Source organism: Rhipicephalus sanguineus, chromosome 8, assembly GCF_013339695.2.
Source record: "Rhipicephalus sanguineus isolate Rsan-2018 chromosome 8, BIME_Rsan_1.4, whole genome shotgun sequence".
Classification (NCBI taxonomy): domain Eukaryota; kingdom Metazoa; phylum Arthropoda; class Arachnida; order Ixodida; family Ixodidae; genus Rhipicephalus; species Rhipicephalus sanguineus.
In genome coordinates this window covers 92,003,155-92,022,450 of record NC_051183.1, presented here as the reverse complement: position 1 = coordinate 92,022,450, position 19,296 = coordinate 92,003,155, and the positions used below count along the sequence as shown (strand labels likewise).

The following is a 19,296-nucleotide window of genomic DNA, read 5'->3' as shown; positions in this document are numbered from 1 at the left end:
TGGTAGGGTGTTCCTATGAGTTTGGAATATCATCGTTTGGTTTTTCGTTAGCTGAACTACAAAGTGATATTTCCTTCCTCCAAAACGCTGAGGCCGTTCGCAACTGATATCAGCTGGACATAGACAACTTACCCGATTTCCTGCCCATAGATATATGCTCGTTATGCACTACGTTATGACACTTGAAACGATGAGATATCAGCGAACATTGAAGATAATGAAGTCCACGCTTCCACAAGGTACCTGTTTTTAGATGTGAAGCATCTTATAGCGGAGTTCAATCCGGTGGTGGTGGTGTGCGGCGTGACCACCCTTACTGCGCATGCGCAAGCCCTCTCCACGCGCCCATCACCCTCTCCACTTTCCCTCTCTCTCATCCCCTCTCCCATTTCCTTCTCCCCCTCTGCACATACCCTCTCCACTTTCCCTCTCTCTCCCTCTCCCAATTCCCCTCCACTCTCCACTACCCCTCTCCCATTTCTCTCTCCCCTCCCCTGCTGCACCTCCCCTCTCACCTTTGCCTCTCTCCCCTCCCCTCTCCACTCCCCCTCTGAAATGCGGGCTCTACATGCCGAAACGCTGCTTCGCATCGCCTCAGGTCCCCTTTAGCGGGAAATGGTGTGATTTTTATTACCCTCACGAACGTAATAACAAGCATTTCTGCGGTTGTACGTGTCAAAACCACGATATCGTCATGAGGCACGCCGCAGTGGAGGGCTCCGGAAATTTCGATCATGTGGGATTCTTTATGTGTGCTGACATTGCACAAAACACGGGCCTCTAGCGTTTCACCTGCATCGAAATGCGACCGCCGCAGCCGCGATCGAACTTGCGACCTTCGGGTCAGCAGCCGAGCACCGTAAATGCTGTACCACCTTGGTGGAGGCACTGACGTAGATGAGTCAGGGTGACGTATATATCGACAATTTCACATCACTTCATGTGATCACTTGAAATTGTGTATTGTTCCGGATTAAATACAATAGTTTTTGTGGTGTTGGTGATACTTTGGTGATGTTCTCCTTTTCTTTTTTATTTCTTTTTTTTGAAGTTCCTGATGTCATTTTATTCTACGCTGTCTGGACCATTTTTCGGGCTCCTTCTCCTCGCAATTTCGTCGCCGTGGGTCAACGCAAAGGTGTGTGCTTAATGTTACGCTCTTTTTTAAAACGTTGATCAAGGTTTCGCTCTATTTATGAGAACAATACAACGAAGAGGCTGCTATTTTGACAGAAGAATTCGTGTTAGCTCGAAAGACTCAATTGATGTCATCAAGCATGCCGGTCTTAGAAGTTATCATGCTGCGCGAAACAACGCACGCACGAAACTACGAAGCACGTGTTGGCTACGAAGGTGTTCGAGCATCAACTGATAAGGAGGAAACCTCGAACAGTTCAATGAAAGAGACTTCGCATCACTCATGAAGGCAGTACGGCTGTAATCAGCTCTGTTTCAAGGTGCCACGGCACATGCGAACTTCCCCTAGCGGGAAAGCCGCGAAACGCTGTAATTAGGTCTCCGCATTCCTTCCTATCTCGAAAGCTTTTGTTCTGGTAATCCCGGTTGCCTTTGGTCACCCGGCAAATGCTTCCCCCGCCTACCAAAACGGCAGAAGGCCGCACTAGAAAATGAAGAAGGCGGATTGGCGCCCTCCGGAGCCAATACCGGAACATGTTTTAAATAAAAATGTCTTTTTTTCAAATTTGGAGATCATCATGAAGTCTTAAATAAATGTGGAGTACACACAGTGTTTGTCCGAGCCCAGTAAAAAGAAGAGGTGGTATTATGAATTAGGACATCTGTCTACGTAAATTTAAATCAGTAAATTGAAGCATAGCGGACGGGGACGCTTCTGTAGAATACTTCTATAAATATTTTGGAATCGTGAATTTACACTAACCGGGCCTGTGCTCCTCTTGTTACAAGAGGTTGTATAACTGAAAGTTGGTAATATTTTCAATGTCCTTTTATTTGACAAAAAGCCAACGTCAACTACTGGGTCCCTGTGTGCTTCGGAACATTTGTGACTTGCGCGAACATGTGCGAACTTGAGCATGTGTGGTACATCGTGGTGTCTTTTCGTGCTTCATTTTGGCGCATGTGAACTTTTCTATTTCGGCATGTTTGATTTCTTTAAATTGTATGCGAGGATTTTCGGTCGGCTGCCGGCTTGTAACAGAACACTATTTTTGTCACACGCCCTGAGATAAGAATAATGTTCCATATTTACAGCCATAGGAGTGCCGCTGTCTAACACTTGCATAATAAAAGACAAAGTTCGTTCGCCGTAAGAACGAAGCAGTGAATGCAATTAAAACAAATTGTAATGTCATACGAGGTCAGGATAGCACCCCAGACCTTTAGCATAAGACCAGGTGCGTCTCTCATAATCATAGCTTGGTTTTGGGACGTTAAACCCCAGATATTATTAAAAGCATAAGACCAGGTGCAACTCATAAAACGTTGACGTAAAGAAAAGGCGGCCGCTACAATGAGAGAAGCGACATTCGTGCTGTTGGGGCCTCAACGAAAGCCTTACGATTAGAACACAAGACGCGCAAAAGTAGACGACGTCTGCTCATCCTGTTTAAAGATACGGCGCACGGATCTGCGGGCGACCACGCCCGGTCAAAGTAAGTATATTCTGCCGGACCCACTCAGCCCTCCTCCGACACGCGAGTGAAAGCGCGCTTTCACTCGCACGTGGAACATGCGATGAGAGGGGTGAGGTTATTGATTTGGAGTTTATACGGGACATCATGGCGACGCCGACGGCGATGGCGAAAATGCATCTGGAGTGTCCATATATTTGGTATCGCAATATAATCAATGAAAGTGGATAAGGAAATGACCACCGCCATGACTGAGCTTGTGGAGCCTGAAACGTGTAACGCGAAGAACGTCGGCTCAGTCAGCATTGACCGCACGTTGTTTGTCGCCCACTGTATTTTTGCGTGCCTCCATAAATACTGAACTTAACTAGATGCTATAGATTAGGACACCTCAGCTTTCCTTGGTATCATGATGAGTTGATTTCGTATGATTCTTTTTTATTGTTACTTTTGATGAAGGTTAACAAAAGTAGATCATTTCTTTTGGTCGGCACATCTGTGGTACGCCTACGGAGGTATGAGCAATAATACCAATCCATCATTATGTTCCAGGGCGCGGGCTGTGCTACATTGCTACTCTGTATATTCCTTCTGTGCCATGCTGTGGGCAGGAGACTTTCTGATGTACCCTCTCTTCCAGTCCTACCCAAATCGGTCGTGCGATGCCCGCTGCAGTCTAATAGCAGTGGCTTGAATGATTACTCAACAACTGCAGTAGGCTTGGAAGGCGTGGCAAGGTTTGTTTCTTCCGTACATCTTCTTGAAAAGTTTCTGTGCACACGTCCTGCTTGAACAGCGGTTTCTTATAGAACGGAAATCGCCCGACGCTCATATGGGCGCTAGTGTCGATATACCACAGGGGCCTCAAGCTCCCCTCAGCGCACGGGCCGCAGTCACAAAATCTTAACTTAAAGCAAAAAGGCGCACTATGGCAACAAGGACATAAGTGAGGAACCGACGACACAAAGCGCACACTCGCAGCTGAAGGTTTATTGAAAGAGTACACATAAATACGTTACAAAAAAAGGGCACGTGGTGCAATTTTCCTCGCCGAAACAAAACAAAACGAGGTGGGTATCCCCTTAACAGATCACGAAGGCGCATGCGTCTATACAAAAAGGAAGTTCGAAGAAGACCCATCTCGTTTTGTTTTGTTTCGGCGAGGAAAATTGCACCACGTGCCCTTTTTTTGTAACGTATTTATGTGTACTCTATCAATAAACCTTCAGTTGCGAGTGTGCGCTTTGTGTCGTCGGTTCCTCTCTTCTTATGTCCTTGTTCCCGTAGTGCGCCTTTTTGCTTTAAAATACGAACCGTTACCAACTAGCCCAAATGGCTGTTTTGCTACAAAATCTTAATCCCGCAAGGGCGAGGTCAGTGACGAAAATGAGAGTGAAGGTGTGTATAGGGAGTACAAAATATCAGCTAACATGGGCCTTTGAAAGAAGACCTTTTCCATATTTCATATATGGGTTATTTTTGAAGGGTATCTGGCGCTAGCGTTCCAACAACATGCCGATACATATCTCAAAAATGACAGAAATCTGGACTCCGATGCGAAAATAGAAGGTTTCGTTTCACGGTTATGTATCAACACATGGGGGCCGCTGAAGGTGCCTCACAAAAAATGCTTTACACCAGTCGTGCCTTATGAGCTCATGAACATACTTATTAAGAAAATAAAACAAACGGGAAAAGACAGTCATGTGTGAGCCTCGGGCCGCGTGTTTGAGATCCCTGATAGATCGATACGACCACGTCCTTTATTGCCCTTTTCAGTGGAGCTAGGTAGGAACAGTTAGCGAAAGGAAACGCAGCAATGTAGATACAAAGTGATGGTTCTTCTCCAAATAAACATATGTTTTTTGCGTTGAACGTATGTGGGGCTGCACCGAACAACAGGTTCGTCATTTTTTTCTTGAGCATGTTAAGTGGTTTGCATTTAGTTTGAAAAAAAAAGAATGTCAGGCAGACCGTCGGGCAGTGTGTGCAAGAGTCTAGCTTTCTACAAAGGTGTGATATTAGTGAGCAAGAAAGCGTCCGATAAATGAAATAAGCTCAGAATATTTCCGTAGTTTGTAAACGAAATTTCTCCCGATAGGAAGGTCACGAGGACAAGGAAAACGAAACGCTATTCGCATTGAACGCTGCTTTGAAGTTCACATATATACATACATCGACACACACACAAACATATATAATATATACAATATATTGATACCAGACAGCGTGGCTCTATGAAAGAGGAAGACGACGTCGCTTGCTGGTTGTTGCTGGACTGTCGCCATCTTGTCCACCCTGCGCTGTGCATTGTGAATAGTTATTAAACGAGCTACCTGTAACATTATTGGTGGAGGTGGACGATTCCCGTACCTCCATGGAAACGCGCAGCGGTCGCAACACCGGCGACCCCTCACCGACTTCGCCTCCCGGAGCTTCATCACCGCCGACCCTTCAGCCCCAGCCACAACCTACGTCACATGCTCGCCTCCCCGGGATCCAGGCACTTTCTCCGGAGATGGTACTACCGACGTTGACGCCTGGCTGAACCGGTACGAGCGCGTCAGTGCTACGCACCGCTGGGATCGCACACTCATGCTGGCTAACGTTCTTTTCTACCTCGACGGCACTCCGCGGACATGGTCTGAAACCCACGAAGAAGAAATAACGAGCTGGGATCTCTTCAAAGAGAAGATCCGCGATCTTTTCGGCGATTCATCTGGCCGTCAGCTCGATGCAAAGCAGGCTCTCGCCACGCGTGCCCAGACTTCGACTGAGTCCTACGTTTCCTACATTCTTGACGTCCTCGCTCTTTGTAGCAAGGCCGACCAGCGCATGTCGGAAGACGAGAAAGTTAATCACGTCCTGAAAGGTATTGCCGACGACGCCTTCCATCTGCTGGTTTTTAACAACATCGCGAGCATCGACACGATCCTTAAAGAATGCCGCCGTCTAGAACAGGCTAAAGCCCGCCGCGTACCTCAAAGCATCACGCGCCTTCCGAACACAGCGCCTACTTCCTCTTGTGATGACGTCTTCCGCCAGGCCCCTCGATGTGACAACCTCACCCGCATCATTCGTCGAGAAGTTGAGGCAGCGCAACCGGTGGTCATTCCATTCTCAACGCCTGACCCTTCCCCGACAACGGTTTCCTTGATCCAAGCCGTCGTCCGTCAAGAATTATCGAACTTCGGCCTAAATCCTGCCCCACCTGTGTACTCTGCTGAGCCTTTTTATCGTCGGCCGTCCGCTCCTCGACTTGCTTCCACCTATTCTCGACAACGCAACCCGTCCGAATGGCGTACCTTGACGACAAGCCCATCTGTTTTAACTGCCGACGCGTTGGTCATATCGCTCGCTATTGCCGCAACCACTGGGCTCCACCGGCACACCATGGGTCTCCAAACCAGGCCAGTTCTGTCAACCAGTCGTCCTCAGCGCTTGCTTCTTCTATGCCGACCACATTCTCTGCTCCTGCCGCACCTCTGACCAGACCTCGCTACGACCGCTCACCATCCCCTGCTTGCCGTCAATCTCGCTCGCCCCCACAATCTCGCCGTGCTGCCTCTCCGACCTATTCGCAGCGCCTCCGACCGGAAAACTAGGCAGTGCAGCTTCTGGAGGTGGAGCTGCATTGACGACCTCCGCAAGAAATCCTCGTTTAACGTTATCAACAAACCGGAATCTTTTGGACGTTACTGTGGACAATGTTCCTGTGAGCGCGTTAATAGATACTGGGGCGCATGTGTCCATTATGAGTGCTGCTCTTCGCCGCCGACTTAAGAAAGTTGTCACGCCCGCCCTAAACCGAGCCGTACGATATGGCGTTGGAGAGATCGTGTCTCCCTGCCGTACGCCTTCCTTATTGGGATTCTGTCGCTTTCTTTATGGAGGACTATAGTGGCTGTAGATTTCTTCGATTATGTTTATACAGGCCTCGTCGATGCCCTCATTCCGCAGTGCCTGCGTGACTACTGATGTCTCCACCGAATCAAATGCCTTCTCCTAATCTATGAAGGTTATGTATAGGGGTTGGTTGTATTCCTCGCATTTCTCTATCACCTGATTGCTCCAATGCTATTCACCGCGTGTTTACAGGAGGTTTTCAGGGCCCAAGATTGGGAAGAATTAGAGATAAGTGTTAATGGAGAGTATCTCAGTAACCTGAGATACGCTGATGACATTGCATTGATGAGTAACGCGGGAGACGAATTACAGCTCATGATTACTGAACTGGATACGGAAAGTAAAAGAATAGGTCTGAAAATTATTATGCATAAAACTAAAGTAATGTGGAACAATCTTGGCAGAGAACAGCGCTTTGCGATAGGTGGAGAGACACTGGACGTTGTAAAGGTGTACGTCAACTTAGGACAGGTAGCAACCGCGGATCCGAACCATGACAGTGAAATAACTAGAATAATAAGGATGGGACGGGGCTCATTCCGCAAGCATTATCAAATCATGAACAGTAGTCTACCACTATCCCTCAAGAGGAAGGTATATAACGGCTGCATCTTACCGGTACTTACCTACGGAACAGAAACCTGGAGACTTACAAAGAGGGTTCAACTTAAATTGAGGACGACGCAGCGAGCAATGGAAAGGAAAATGACAGGTGTAACCGTAAGAGACAGGAAGAGAGCAGAGTGGGTCAGGGAACAAACGGGGGTTAAGGATATCATAATTGAAATCAAGAAGAAGAAATGGATATGGGCCGGGCACGTAGCACGTCGGCAGGATAACCGGTGGTCATTAAGGGTAACTGACTGGATTCCAAGTGATGGCAAACGCGTGAGGGGGAGACAGAAAATTAGGTGGGTAGATGAGATTAGGAAGTTTGTCGGTATAACGTGGCAGCAGAAAGCACAGGACCGGATTGATTGGCGGAACATGGGACAGGCCTTTGCCTTGCAGTGGGCGTAGACACGCTGATGATGATGATGATAAGGCGACGTCATCGCTTTCAGAAACAATCTGCCTTTGACGCACTCTTGTATGCAGATCTTCAGAATCACATTCGGTAATTGATCACCACGCATTTTTGCAAATGCAGCTCGAACGTGTTCCCACTGTACTTGGTATCATTCTACGGATATCATTTTTCGGCGCTATGCTGACGATATTCTTGGGTACTGCTCTGAGCCTTTTGACAGGTGAGTTGTGGAAGTGTACTTCGATTGAAAGCTTAATGTCAACGACTATAATATATGGTAGCCCACAAAGATGAAATATATCATGAATTTCATTCGTGGACAATGATTAGTTAATGCTGGGCTTGAGACTATGTGACATTCATGATCATGTTGACAACTGGGCTGCTTATAATGTACGCCTCATATTTAAGGAGGCGTTTTGTTCGAGGGCATGTTTTATTTTTTTTTTGTTAGAGACAATCAATGAATCCAACAGACAAATAAGCCAAGCAAATCACAGGGGAAATTGCATCTTGTCTTAAGCTGTGCTAAATATTATCACCTAAATGGAAAGAAATGAAAGTGCAGAAAAAAACACTGTTTTCGTCTTTGGCATCTGAACCCACAGCTGCCAAAGGTTGTGGGCTCGGTTCCCACTGAGTTAGAGGGTGCTATCTCGTCCACTTTAATACCATTCAATTTACGTTGTAATGATTACACTACAGTTTGTAGCAATAGATAATGTTCCTCATGCTTTTCTTGTTTTAAATATGTCATGGTCTCATCGGATAGGTCTTGCAATTACTGATGACAGTATTAGCCTAAGCTGCATGGTGTCGGCGCCATAATGAACCTTGAGTTACAGCTTGTACCGGGAAACAAAATACGAGATTAGGAGGTCTATTGCTCCTTGCACTACGCACTCAGTGGTGTAGCCCTGGTGTGCTGTCATATATACACGAAAGTTAGTGTCGACCACAGCACATGTTTGACAACTATGCGGGCAGGTTAGCTTCTTCTGAACGGCACATGCTGGCGTAGAGAACAAACATGTAGGAGATTCGGGTTAACTCAAATTCGCGACTGTCTGGACGTGACGCAATGCTAATCAAAAGTGACTCTTCTGTAAAAAAGGAAAGAAGTGTTAATTTCAAGGGCTCGTTTTCTTTGTTATACACAATATTAATGAGAACTAACAGACAATAATGCCAAGGAAAGTATAGGGGATGTTTTTAGTAATAAATGTAAGGTAATTGTGAAGAAAGAAAAGTGGACGAAAAGATAGCTTGCCGCGGGCAGGGACCGAACCTGCGACCTTCGAATAACGCGTCCGATGCTCTACCAACTGAGCTACCGCGGCGGCCATCCCCCCGTCCACTTTATAGTGTATATGTGTGCATTTAAACGTGGGAGCGTCAGTCAGCGCCGCCAGTAGCCATGACGGCGAGTGTGGAACACTCTTTTTCTGCCTTGTTGGCGTCACGTAGCACGTGAACTTATTACGAGCTGGCAGCTGACCAATAATCCCTCGCATACAACCGAAAGCATCAAGTCTGCCAGAACGAGACCCTCGCTATGAATGAAGGAAAGAAGTGTTAATTTCAAGGGCTCGTTTTCTTTGTTATACACAATATTAATGAGAACTAACAGACAATAATGCCAAGGAAAGTATAGGGGATGTTTTTAGTAATAAATGTAAGGTAATTGTGAAGAAAGAAAAGTGGACGAAAAGATAGCTTGCCGCGGGCAGGGACCGAACCTGCGACCTTCGAATAACGCGTCCGATGCTCTACCAACTGAGCTACCGCGGCGGCCATCCCCCCGTCCACTTTATAGTGTATATGTGTGCATTTAAACGTGGGAGCGTCAGTCAGCGCCGCCAGTAGCCATGACGGCGAGTGTGGAACACTCTTTTTCTGCCTTGTTGGCGTCACGTAGCACGTGAACTTATTACGAGCTGGCAGCTGACCAATAATCCCTCGCATACAACCGAAAGCATCAAGTCTGCCAGAACGAGACCCTCGCTATGAATGAAGGAAAGAAGTGTTAATTTCAAGGGCTCGTTTTCTTTGTTATACACAATATTAATGAGAACTAACAGACAATAATGCCAAGGAAAGTATAGGGGATGTTTTTAGTAATAAATGTAAGGTAATTGTGAAGAAAGAAAAGTGGACGAAAAGATAGCTTGCCGCGGGCAGGGACCGAACCTGCGACCTTCGAATAACGCGTCCGATGCTCTACCAACTGAGCTACCGCGGCGGCCATCCCCCCGTCCACTTTATAGTGTATATGTGTGCATTTAAACGTGGGAGCGTCAGTCAGCGCCGCCAGTAGCCATGACGGCGAGTGTGGAACACTCTTTTTCTGCCTTGTTGGCGTCACGTAGCACGTGAACTTATTACGAGCTGGCAGCTGACCAATAATCCCTCGCATACAACCGAAAGCATCAAGTCTGCCAGAACGAGACCCTCGCTATGAATGAAGGAAAGAAGTGTTAATTTCAAGGGCTCGTTTTCTTTGTTATACACAATATTAATGAGAACTAACAGACAATAATGCCAAGGAAAGTATAGGGGATGTTTTTAGTAATAAATGTAAGGTAATTGTGAAGAAAGAAAAGTGGACGAAAAGATAGCTTGCCGCGGGCAGGGACCGAACCTGCGACCTTCGAATAACGCGTCCGATGCTCTACCAACTGAGCTACCGCGGCGGCCATCCCCCCGTCCACTTTATAGTGTATATGTGTGCATTTAAACGTGGGAGCGTCAGTCAGCGCCGCCAGTAGCCATGACGGCGAGTGTGGAACACTCTTTTTCTGCCTTGTTGACGTCACGTAGCAAAAAAGAGGTATCAGCGTCGCCAACGTAGAGTTCTTGTAGGCGGGTCATTCAAACCATTGTCATTATTTAGTGGGATTGTGGGAACTTCTTCCCTATTGAAAATTTATCCACCATGTGGGATGGTGGATTCCACCATCCACCATTATGGTGGATTATGGTGCTGGAAGATGGTAGCACATGGTGTATGCTGGATGCTGGCGTATGATGGATGCTGGGAATAGCGGAGCGTAAAACGGCTCTACAGCGTCGGGACCATCGTGATTAGCTGTTACACATAAATAATTGTATAGAAGGCGATGTAGAAAGCATTAGTACAAAAAAGAAAAAAAAAGCCGTATGCAAAAAAAAAAAAAAACTGCCGCCACCGGGAGTCGAACGTGCGACCGTCGGACCTCTACGCCACGCTGACAGTTGCTTTGGGTTCTGCAAAATGACTAGTCAACATACGAATACACCGTTTGGCTTCAGCTTTGTATGTCTCATACTGGACACAGACGCGATCTTCACATCCTACTAAAATTTGCATAGTTATTAAACGCGAACAAACTGCTGCCGGTAACGAATGGCACGTCGATAATGGCAACAGCGCTAACTTTCTTGTAGAATTCACAACGTAACTCCAAAAAAAAAGTGTCAAGTGGACCGAGGAGCGGGTATAGTGAACCGAATGTTACAGCTAAGTTTAATTGCCGTTTCTCGCTTTTTCCAAAGGGCGACATGTGCAGAGGCTTTATGTCGACTCAAATCTCATTCGATAAATACGCGCGTACAGTTGTTGAGTATTGTGATGCTTTTTTCGCGCAACCTACAGCGCAGCCGTGCCAGCGCGCTGATCTGACGCTGTATCATTAGCTACAACTGCAGAACAGCTCGGCCAAACGCAAGTGCTGTGCGCGGGAAAAATATGCCATCATATTGGTTCAGTAAGGCGTTCGAATTGACAAGTCTATGTTCTCGCATACGTGTCGGAGAAGCGCCGGCGAGGGCGACCGGCGGCGGTTGGTGAGCGGAGGCGTTTGCTGGAAGCGCGTCGCATCTATGCTGATCGCTTCTTGTGTGGACACCGTACGCAAGAAAAAAATGCTTCATTTAGGTTAGCCGATGCCACAGCTGTGCTGTAAAGTCATTCGTACTCATCGGAATCGTGTATCCTGAAACCCAGAAGTGCCGATAACACGTAGACGGACTCGGTCGGTAAGCTATGTCTAACCTTTGGTGGCAATCATGGTGGTAGAATATGATGGTGGAAGTGATACTTGGTCGGGCTTACCTCGACGCAGGTCGAAGGTAAAAGTCTGTGCATTTTAGCTTCGCACGCATTCTCACTGTTACCTTAAAGTGCCGCTGAGGTAAGTGAGTGTGCAAGAATTGCCAGAGTTGCGTTTCTAGCGTGACGGTATCAAGCGGCGGCTGTTTTCTGGTCTACCCGCTGGAAGGGCTCATTTACTTCTCGGCAACTGCGCGCCGATGTAACACAGATACTGTCGCTGTTCACAACGACACTTCTAGACTTGTAAACACCACAATGGAGCAGCACATCGGTGATGTAACCCTGATAAGTACGTGCGTAAAATGTAAACATTCACGGCTGCTGTGCTCCAAAAATCTTGAGGCGGTTACGCCGCATGAATAAAAAAAAAAGTGTGCTGAAAAGCTTAATGATCGGTGTTGGCTTCTTTGAACTGTAAACATATTTTTCTACACATTGAACAGCAAAACATTAGAAGTGACAGTGATTTCACATAATGTCACGTGCACTTCCATCATGCCACCGTCATCCAGCTTGTTCACCAAGCCATCCACCGAAACACGTTTTGCTCGCCACCATCAGCCAGCATTTTCAACTTAACACCAAAAAAAGCTCGCCACCACCACCACCATCTGCCACCATTTTTCCACTCTCACCACCATCAGCCAGCATTTTCCACTTAACACCAAAAGAAGCTCGCCACCACCACCACCATCTGCCACCATTTTTTCCACTCTCGCCATCATCAGCCATTATGACCACCACAGTTTCCACCACATCCACTATTGTTTCCACCTTGTCCATCAAGAATTCGAGCATCCACCAACCCACGATTTTCAATAGGGTTGTTGCGATCCAAACAAAGGAGTGCAGCGTGCATAAGTTCAGATACTGAGTTTCTGGATAATACTGTAGTGTTGGGTACGAGCCATGATATACCACCTAGTGATGCACAACTACAGATGGTACTATCGATACTATCGATAGCTGAGTCACCATCGAGCAATCGGTGGTTAAAAAGACTGTCGACAGCGCTATTGTTCGTAAATTAAATGGTATACTATAGATAGTAAAATTCAACCATGCTAACTAACTGTTGGAGAGGCTTGGTTCCCCGAGTGCGTGGTATATGGTGGAGTAGAAGTAGCACCACATGTACAACTTTATCGGAAATAAAGCCATTACATGTGGTGAAATTTTACATGTGGTGCTTTAATTTTATATTAAAATGTGGGATTTCAAAATAAAACTGTGAAATAAATAAGTTTGTTAATGGTAGGGTGTAACTCGTTACTTTTGAGTATGAGTTTACCGGTGTACATATTGCGGTACATTCTGTTATTTTCGCAGCCGACATAATTTAATTCTTCCCGCGAAAAATTGCTTATACATTAAGCAATCTGAGTATTGCTGATGTTAAGGTATCGCAAATATTTTGGCACTAACACGGGCCAAGAACAGTATAATCATTCACAGCACTATTGAGATTATAGGTTGCGATATTACCCGTGGTACTACCGATTTCGCTAAGGATAATACTGTCGACAGTTTATCCATAGTAGTACTCGCGATAGTTTCTTTAGAGTATCGATAGTTAAAAATAGTATCGACGCTATCAATTGTCAATTTACCGATAGTTTTGCATCACTAATACCACCACCAACGCCACAATTAACAACGTCATCTCATTATCATCGCTGCATAATAGATTTTGGGTTTTTCGGTCCCGGAACCGTGGCATGATTGTGAGAGACGCCGGAAGTGATAGTGGAGTGCTCTGGAAATTTTGAGCATCTGGTGTTCTTTAACTTGCACCTAGGCGCACTGGCCTATAGCGTTTCTCTTCCATTGCGATGAGGCCGAATTATTGCTTCAGTTAATTGCAGATTTCGTAGGACCTGGTTAGTTCCGCAGTTAAGATCCGAAATGTTTGTTGGCAATAAAGAAACACAAATATGCGGCATCATACTGTAGCGTGCTGCTTAGGCAGAAGTTACACGCATTACACGCACACAAGAAGAGAAATGTCCAGTGACCAGAGAACGCCTTCCTGTTCAGCTCCAGTGCGGCTACGATGCGGTGGGTGTTCCGCATCGATATCTATACACGCAATGTCGCCTTCGCGAGTTCACAGAGTACCGTGAGGGCACTCTATTGTTAGGCATTTATAATATAGCCATGATAAAAAATGCCAGGGGTTCGAACATTTAGCGCTGTTTGAAAGTGCAGCGCGTCTCGTCAATGCCAAGTCTTTAGTCTCGGCATGGAAACATTTAACAATTGCGTTCTGCGGCGAAAATTGGGTATATTCGTCAATCTTTTATAGAACAGCAGCTAGAAGCATCGCGCCTTCCCTTGTCTTTTTGAATATCCGTTTCATCCAGTAAAAATCGCTTTGTTATTCCGCTGCAGAACAATCATGTAGTTCATAGCAAAGAGGTGGTTTATCTTCTGCATGTTTCCATAATTCAGTCTAAAGGCTTCTCAGTGAAAAGAAAGGAAGGCGAGAAATAGACAACTTCTAGCTTATCTTGATCGTGCATCCCTACTGCCACGTAGTGTATTACTCATCACATATGCGACACAGGAAACCACTGAAAATAAAGATAACGGTGGAACATAGCAGTCATAGGTCATTTGTACGACGCTAACGGATGAAAATACCCTTTTTTGTGAGCATGATACGAAGTTTTGCCACCTTTCAACCACGTTACACAGAGTACCACCCAGCCGCTTCTATTAAAGGGACCGACAACCAACTTTTGTGGTACCCGTTTTCTTGAGTGCAATGGGAAGCTTACCGGTCAGAGCTTCTAATCACGGAGTGGTAACGCGGAGAACGCCGTAAAACATTTGTAATCAGAGTTTTTCGATCTGCAGCGATTATGCAGTCTTAATATCACATGCTGCAAACAGTGAGAGGTGAGCGCGATAGCGATTATACGCCAGCAGTGGTGACAAGTTATGCCCTAAGTATGAAAAGGCAATGTTACGTTTGCAAAGCCTGCGGTGCCGCGACTACTGCTTTCTAGCCTATTACATTATTTTACAATAGTTATAGCGTTTTTCTGGGGCTTCTTATAGAAGTACTTTGGCGGTACACAGGTCGCTTTATCACATTTTAGTCAAGCCAAGCCAAGCTAAGCCTTCGAAAACGAAACAAGTGGTAGGATACACCAGCAGTGCTGTTCATGAAGTGGTAGCACTCCTCCACAGAACAGTAAGTCGATGGCATTTTGCGAGCAGCAGCGCAAACTCGCGTGCTACTCTTCAAAAGTCCGATACGACGAGAGTCGAGCTACGCGGGAAACGCCGCCGGACGCCGCGCGCGTGCGCCGCAGCCTCCGTTTCACTGGAAGCCACGAAAGCAGCGCCGCATCTCATGCTTTACTTCTTTTACCTTAGAAACAAACGGGAATTGACAATAACATACATATTCAAATTTTCAGCCCTCGTTCTGGTGCGTGTAAAAGTATTAGACTACGTACAACAAAGTGCTTAAGACTGCATACGTCTGGTTCATGGCGCTCGCGCTAGGCGGCGCGACATACCGGTTTTTGTTACTTTTAAACGCGATTTAAAAATATAAACCCTACTCAGATCGCGAAAAGTATTCTGGAATCTGTCACTATAATTCACTGCCTTTTCATTTCCACCAGGATCTGATCACCCGTTCTGGCCAGTTGTCGGTCCCTTTAAAGAGAATGATTGCTGCATGTGTTTGCGTTTTTTTTTTTTTTTTGAGGTGTAGGTACGCCGTTCCCGGCAGTAGCTACCAACCATGAAATCTTCGTATGTTTCAGGTGGTCACAAGACCGCAAGTAGAAACTTGCCTTTAACAAGCCCAGTGTTTTTGAACATTTGGAAAAGGTTTCGATTTTTGCGCCAGACAATAACGGTAAGTGAAGCCTGACACAGCGCTTGTCTACCTATGGACAAAGAGAGCATTGTGGAGAGTATATAAGTACGAGTAGCGGCGCGTATATTATGTTTAGAGCAGCCATTTCCTGGTCGCAATCTTGATAGTAATAGTAATAATATCCGGGGTTGAACGTCCCAAAACCACGACATGATCATGGGAGACGCCGTAGTGGAAGGCTCCGGAAATTTCGACCCCCTCGGGTCCTTTAACGTGCACCTAAATATAAGTACAGGGGCTTCAAACATTTTCGCATCCATTGAAAATGCAGCCGCCGCGGCCGGGATTCGATCCCGCTACCTTCGGGTCAGCTGTAGAGCGCCATAACCACTAGACCACCGTGGCGCGGTGGTCGCAGTCTAGAGAATACGCCGAATGGGCTAGTTGCTTACCGAAACGCATAGTTTCTTTTCGGTGCGTATTTTGGCGGAACACAAAAGCAAAAAAATTACAGCATATCCACGGGTGCATGAGGAAGAGCTTGGGCGCAGCTCCTGAAGCTCCTCATGGTCTCGGGATTCGCTTCTCGTTGAGCTTGTTTCGCAGCGGCGTCCTTGGCGCGCACCGTCAAGCGAGTGCTGCGAAACACTGCCGCCAAGCGAGCGCCCGCCGCTGCGCATCGTCCATGCTCCGCCAACGATCCGACACGTACGGCGACGATCCAGGAGAATGAGAGAGGCGCTCGCTCCCCGCGCATCCCCGCGCAGCCCGCGCAGGAGCCAATCGGAGAGCAGCGGCACTTCCAGTGCCATCTAGTGTCGATTCACACAAGCGCCATATTGCACACAATTCTATTGGACCAACGCCATCTAGGAAATGAGACGAGAAATGGTGATGACGACACAGATTGTGTACAGCGCCATCTAGAATATCGTCCCTGAACTACAGTTTGTATGTACTTCTATGAGACAGCGCCATCTGTTGCATCATACGGGAGATCCGTTTACGCCGGACAACGAAGACGTGACAAGGTTAGACTAAGAGGAGCTACGCCCCTAAAAAGAGGGAGAACAAAGAGATATTTGTTCTCTATGTGTTTTTTTTGTCCCGTCCTATTTAGACGCCTCAAAAACCGCTACTTTTGTATTCTTCCTTAGCAGCTCAGAAGCTGCCGGAGGTGCACACCAGAAAAAGTTACATCTTCCGAGTTTTGAGGCACGTGTACAGACAAAAACAATGCTTTGACTGATATTCCAAGGATGTATGAAGCAAATCATACTGGAACGCAACCAGGTGAATTTGCGAATTTTTAGATATCTTAAGTAGGAAATCAAAGACAGAGAGACAGAAACGAAGAGGAAAAGCAGGGAAGTTAACCAAGCTTTGGCTCGGTTGGCTACCCTACACTTGGGGTGGGGGAAAAGGGAATAATAGAAAGGAAAGGGTAAAGAAGAAAGAAGAAGACTAAGAAAGAGATGGATGAACAGTTAGCTTGAAACTACACAACACGAACTCGCGCTGTTAGTTCAGAGGCGCTCGTAAAGTCCGGTGGTCCTCAAAAAGCAGAAGAGGGTATAAGCGAGACTGTAGGCCAAGGTCCCAAATTCTTCTTTTCTCTCAGTGGTCTTGAAACCACGTGACGAGGTTTTGCTTCCATACTAGGTCGTTGAGGCTTGTATGATGGGCAGTGACATTGAATGTGCTCAAGCGTCTCCTCGCGGGCGCACATTTTGCATGCCGAACTGCTGGCCATTGTAATGAGACACGATTACGCATTCGTAAATGCCACGCCCAACCACACGCGACACAGCGAAGTTGCATCTCGTCGTGAGAGCCTGGATGGCAAACGAAGGAAGGACGGAAGAAACAGGAGAGAGGGGAAAGGCAGGAATGTTAACCAGTCTAGAAGGACCGGTATACTACCCTGCACAGGGGGAAGGGATGGGTTAGATATAAAGATAGAGATAGTTTCTGATTTAGTAGGCACTTCGAAAATACGAGTTCATTTTTTTAATTTCCAGACAATTTTGCACAACGTCAATGGCACCGGAAGGCAGGCAGTTGGTGCAAGCTTTCCGTAAATTTGATCCCACGGGCAGTAGAAGTGAAAACTTACGTAGAAAATAAATAACGTAAAAAATTCTATATATGTTATTGTCATAATACTGTAGCAGGCGACTTCGCTCTAGGTAACAGAACTTACCGGCTGCACAATAATTTACACTCCCAAAACATTTATGCGCATGCGCTGTACTTCCGGAATTGCTCCTGCTTCTCTATTTATGGTTAAAGTAGTAAAATTATGAACACTAGAAAGCGATCATTTGATATGCTAGGTGCCTCAGCTAATTTTAGCCAGAGTTTAGAAGTATACCGACGCACCTAATGACGACGCGATCAAATGCATGTTGCTCACAAAATATTTTTTGTGTTGTGCTTAGTTGCTTGAGACCAACATTTGAAGCAACAAAGCTAGGCGAAAATTTTCTATTAGAATGTTGTAGATTCATTTGCAGAGCCTCCGTTTAGACAGCTTGTAACTTTCTATATATTATGTATTAGCGTTTTGCTGTTTTACGCAGATGCCCTCAAAGTGAATAAAGAAAACCTACTTGCTCGCTCCTGCGCCGTGATGCTTTGGTCCATATCACTGCTTGGCAGTTGCTATAGGCTCGGGTATAAGATTCGCTACAAATGACTCGATGTTTTTTTTCTTCCCACAGCTTCAAAGAGACGAAATTAAAGGCGGCCCATCGATATTACGGGCCAATGGACGAGGAGATGAAGATGAGAAGAACCCGCACCTAGGTGCAGAGCTTCTTCCGATATTCAATAGAACCTAGCGTCGTGGGCACTACGTGACGACTAGCGACGAGCGCGTATTACTTAATTAAGCTATATACTTCGCGAGAAAGTTGCAGCTCTAAACTACGCCGCTTGCAAGGAACCACGCAGCACGCAGCACACATGCCTGCTTAGCCTGTTTCGAATGAGCAGCCAATCCGCAACAACAGGCGCGTTGCTCTTCCCAGCCAGCTGTGGCCGAAGAGGGTTTTTTATGTTAAAGAGACAGGGCGTGAAAGCACGGACGAAAGAGAGCAGTCAAAAGAAGCCAAGAGAGGGTTTTATCGTGGGTGAGGAGGGTTTTAGCGAACCTCGCCAGCTTCATAAGTCAGCTTCCGCAAGCTTCGTTTGAAAAATGAATACGCAATAAGAAAGTGAATACTTCAGCAAAAGCCATGTGTTTGCTACGAAAATGACTGAATCAATGCAGGCACATGGAGAAACACAAAAAAGAAGAGGCTGGATACGAGCTAACTTCAAAATAACGACGACTTTTAGTTTAACTATTTAATTACCACTGCGAAAGCTTTAATGTTTGAATATTTCATGTAGAAAGGCCTGAACTTGCCCGACTTCCTAGTTGTAAATATTTGCATCAGGTTCACCTGCGCATTTTATATTTGTTTAGAATCTTTCTCTTTACTATTATTTTTCCCTCTCTTCTGAAATTTTTATTCCCATTGCGCTTTCCCATGAAGAGTAGCATGCCAGCGGTTATGTAGACGCAGGCAAAAATATTCGTTTTTCTAATAAAGACCCCCCTATCTATCTCAGCTAAAATCACTACGAAAGCATACTGGCAGAGAAGAGAAATAACGCTAGACGAGTGCTCAACTTGCAGGTGAATTTTTATTGCAGTAACCGCGCTTTCTATAAGTGCGTGACATAGAATATTTTCCTAAAGCAACGCAATGTGCCTCTTGAAAACACCATAAAGCCATAACCGCAATTATCACGCTACGTTTTCACGTGC

General features: G+C 46.1%; 1 protein-coding gene across 3 annotated transcripts in view; it reads left to right on the top strand.

The window, feature by feature from the left end:
• The window catches only part of LOC119402898 (uncharacterized), a 111,807-nt gene extending 92,735 nt beyond the window's left edge, over positions 1–19,072 (top strand). Inside the window, exons 1-5 of one of the 3 annotated variants that reach the window (XR_005185986.2) lie at positions 2,551–2,633; positions 3,165–3,349; positions 7,669–7,768; positions 15,424–15,518; positions 18,203–19,072. Coding sequence is in view for 1 of the 3 variants with exons in the window: in XM_049418547.1 (XP_049274504.1) it covers positions 15,424–15,518; positions 18,203–18,322 (215 nt within the window). In the remaining 2 variants the exon portion in view is untranslated. Of the gene's footprint in view, positions 1–2,550; positions 2,634–3,164; positions 3,350–7,668; positions 7,769–15,423; positions 15,519–18,202 lie in introns of those variants that run through there. The other 2 variants (XR_005185987.2, XM_049418547.1) reach the window with 2 other exon arrangements.
• The last annotated feature ends 224 nt before the right edge of the window (positions 19,073–19,296 follow it).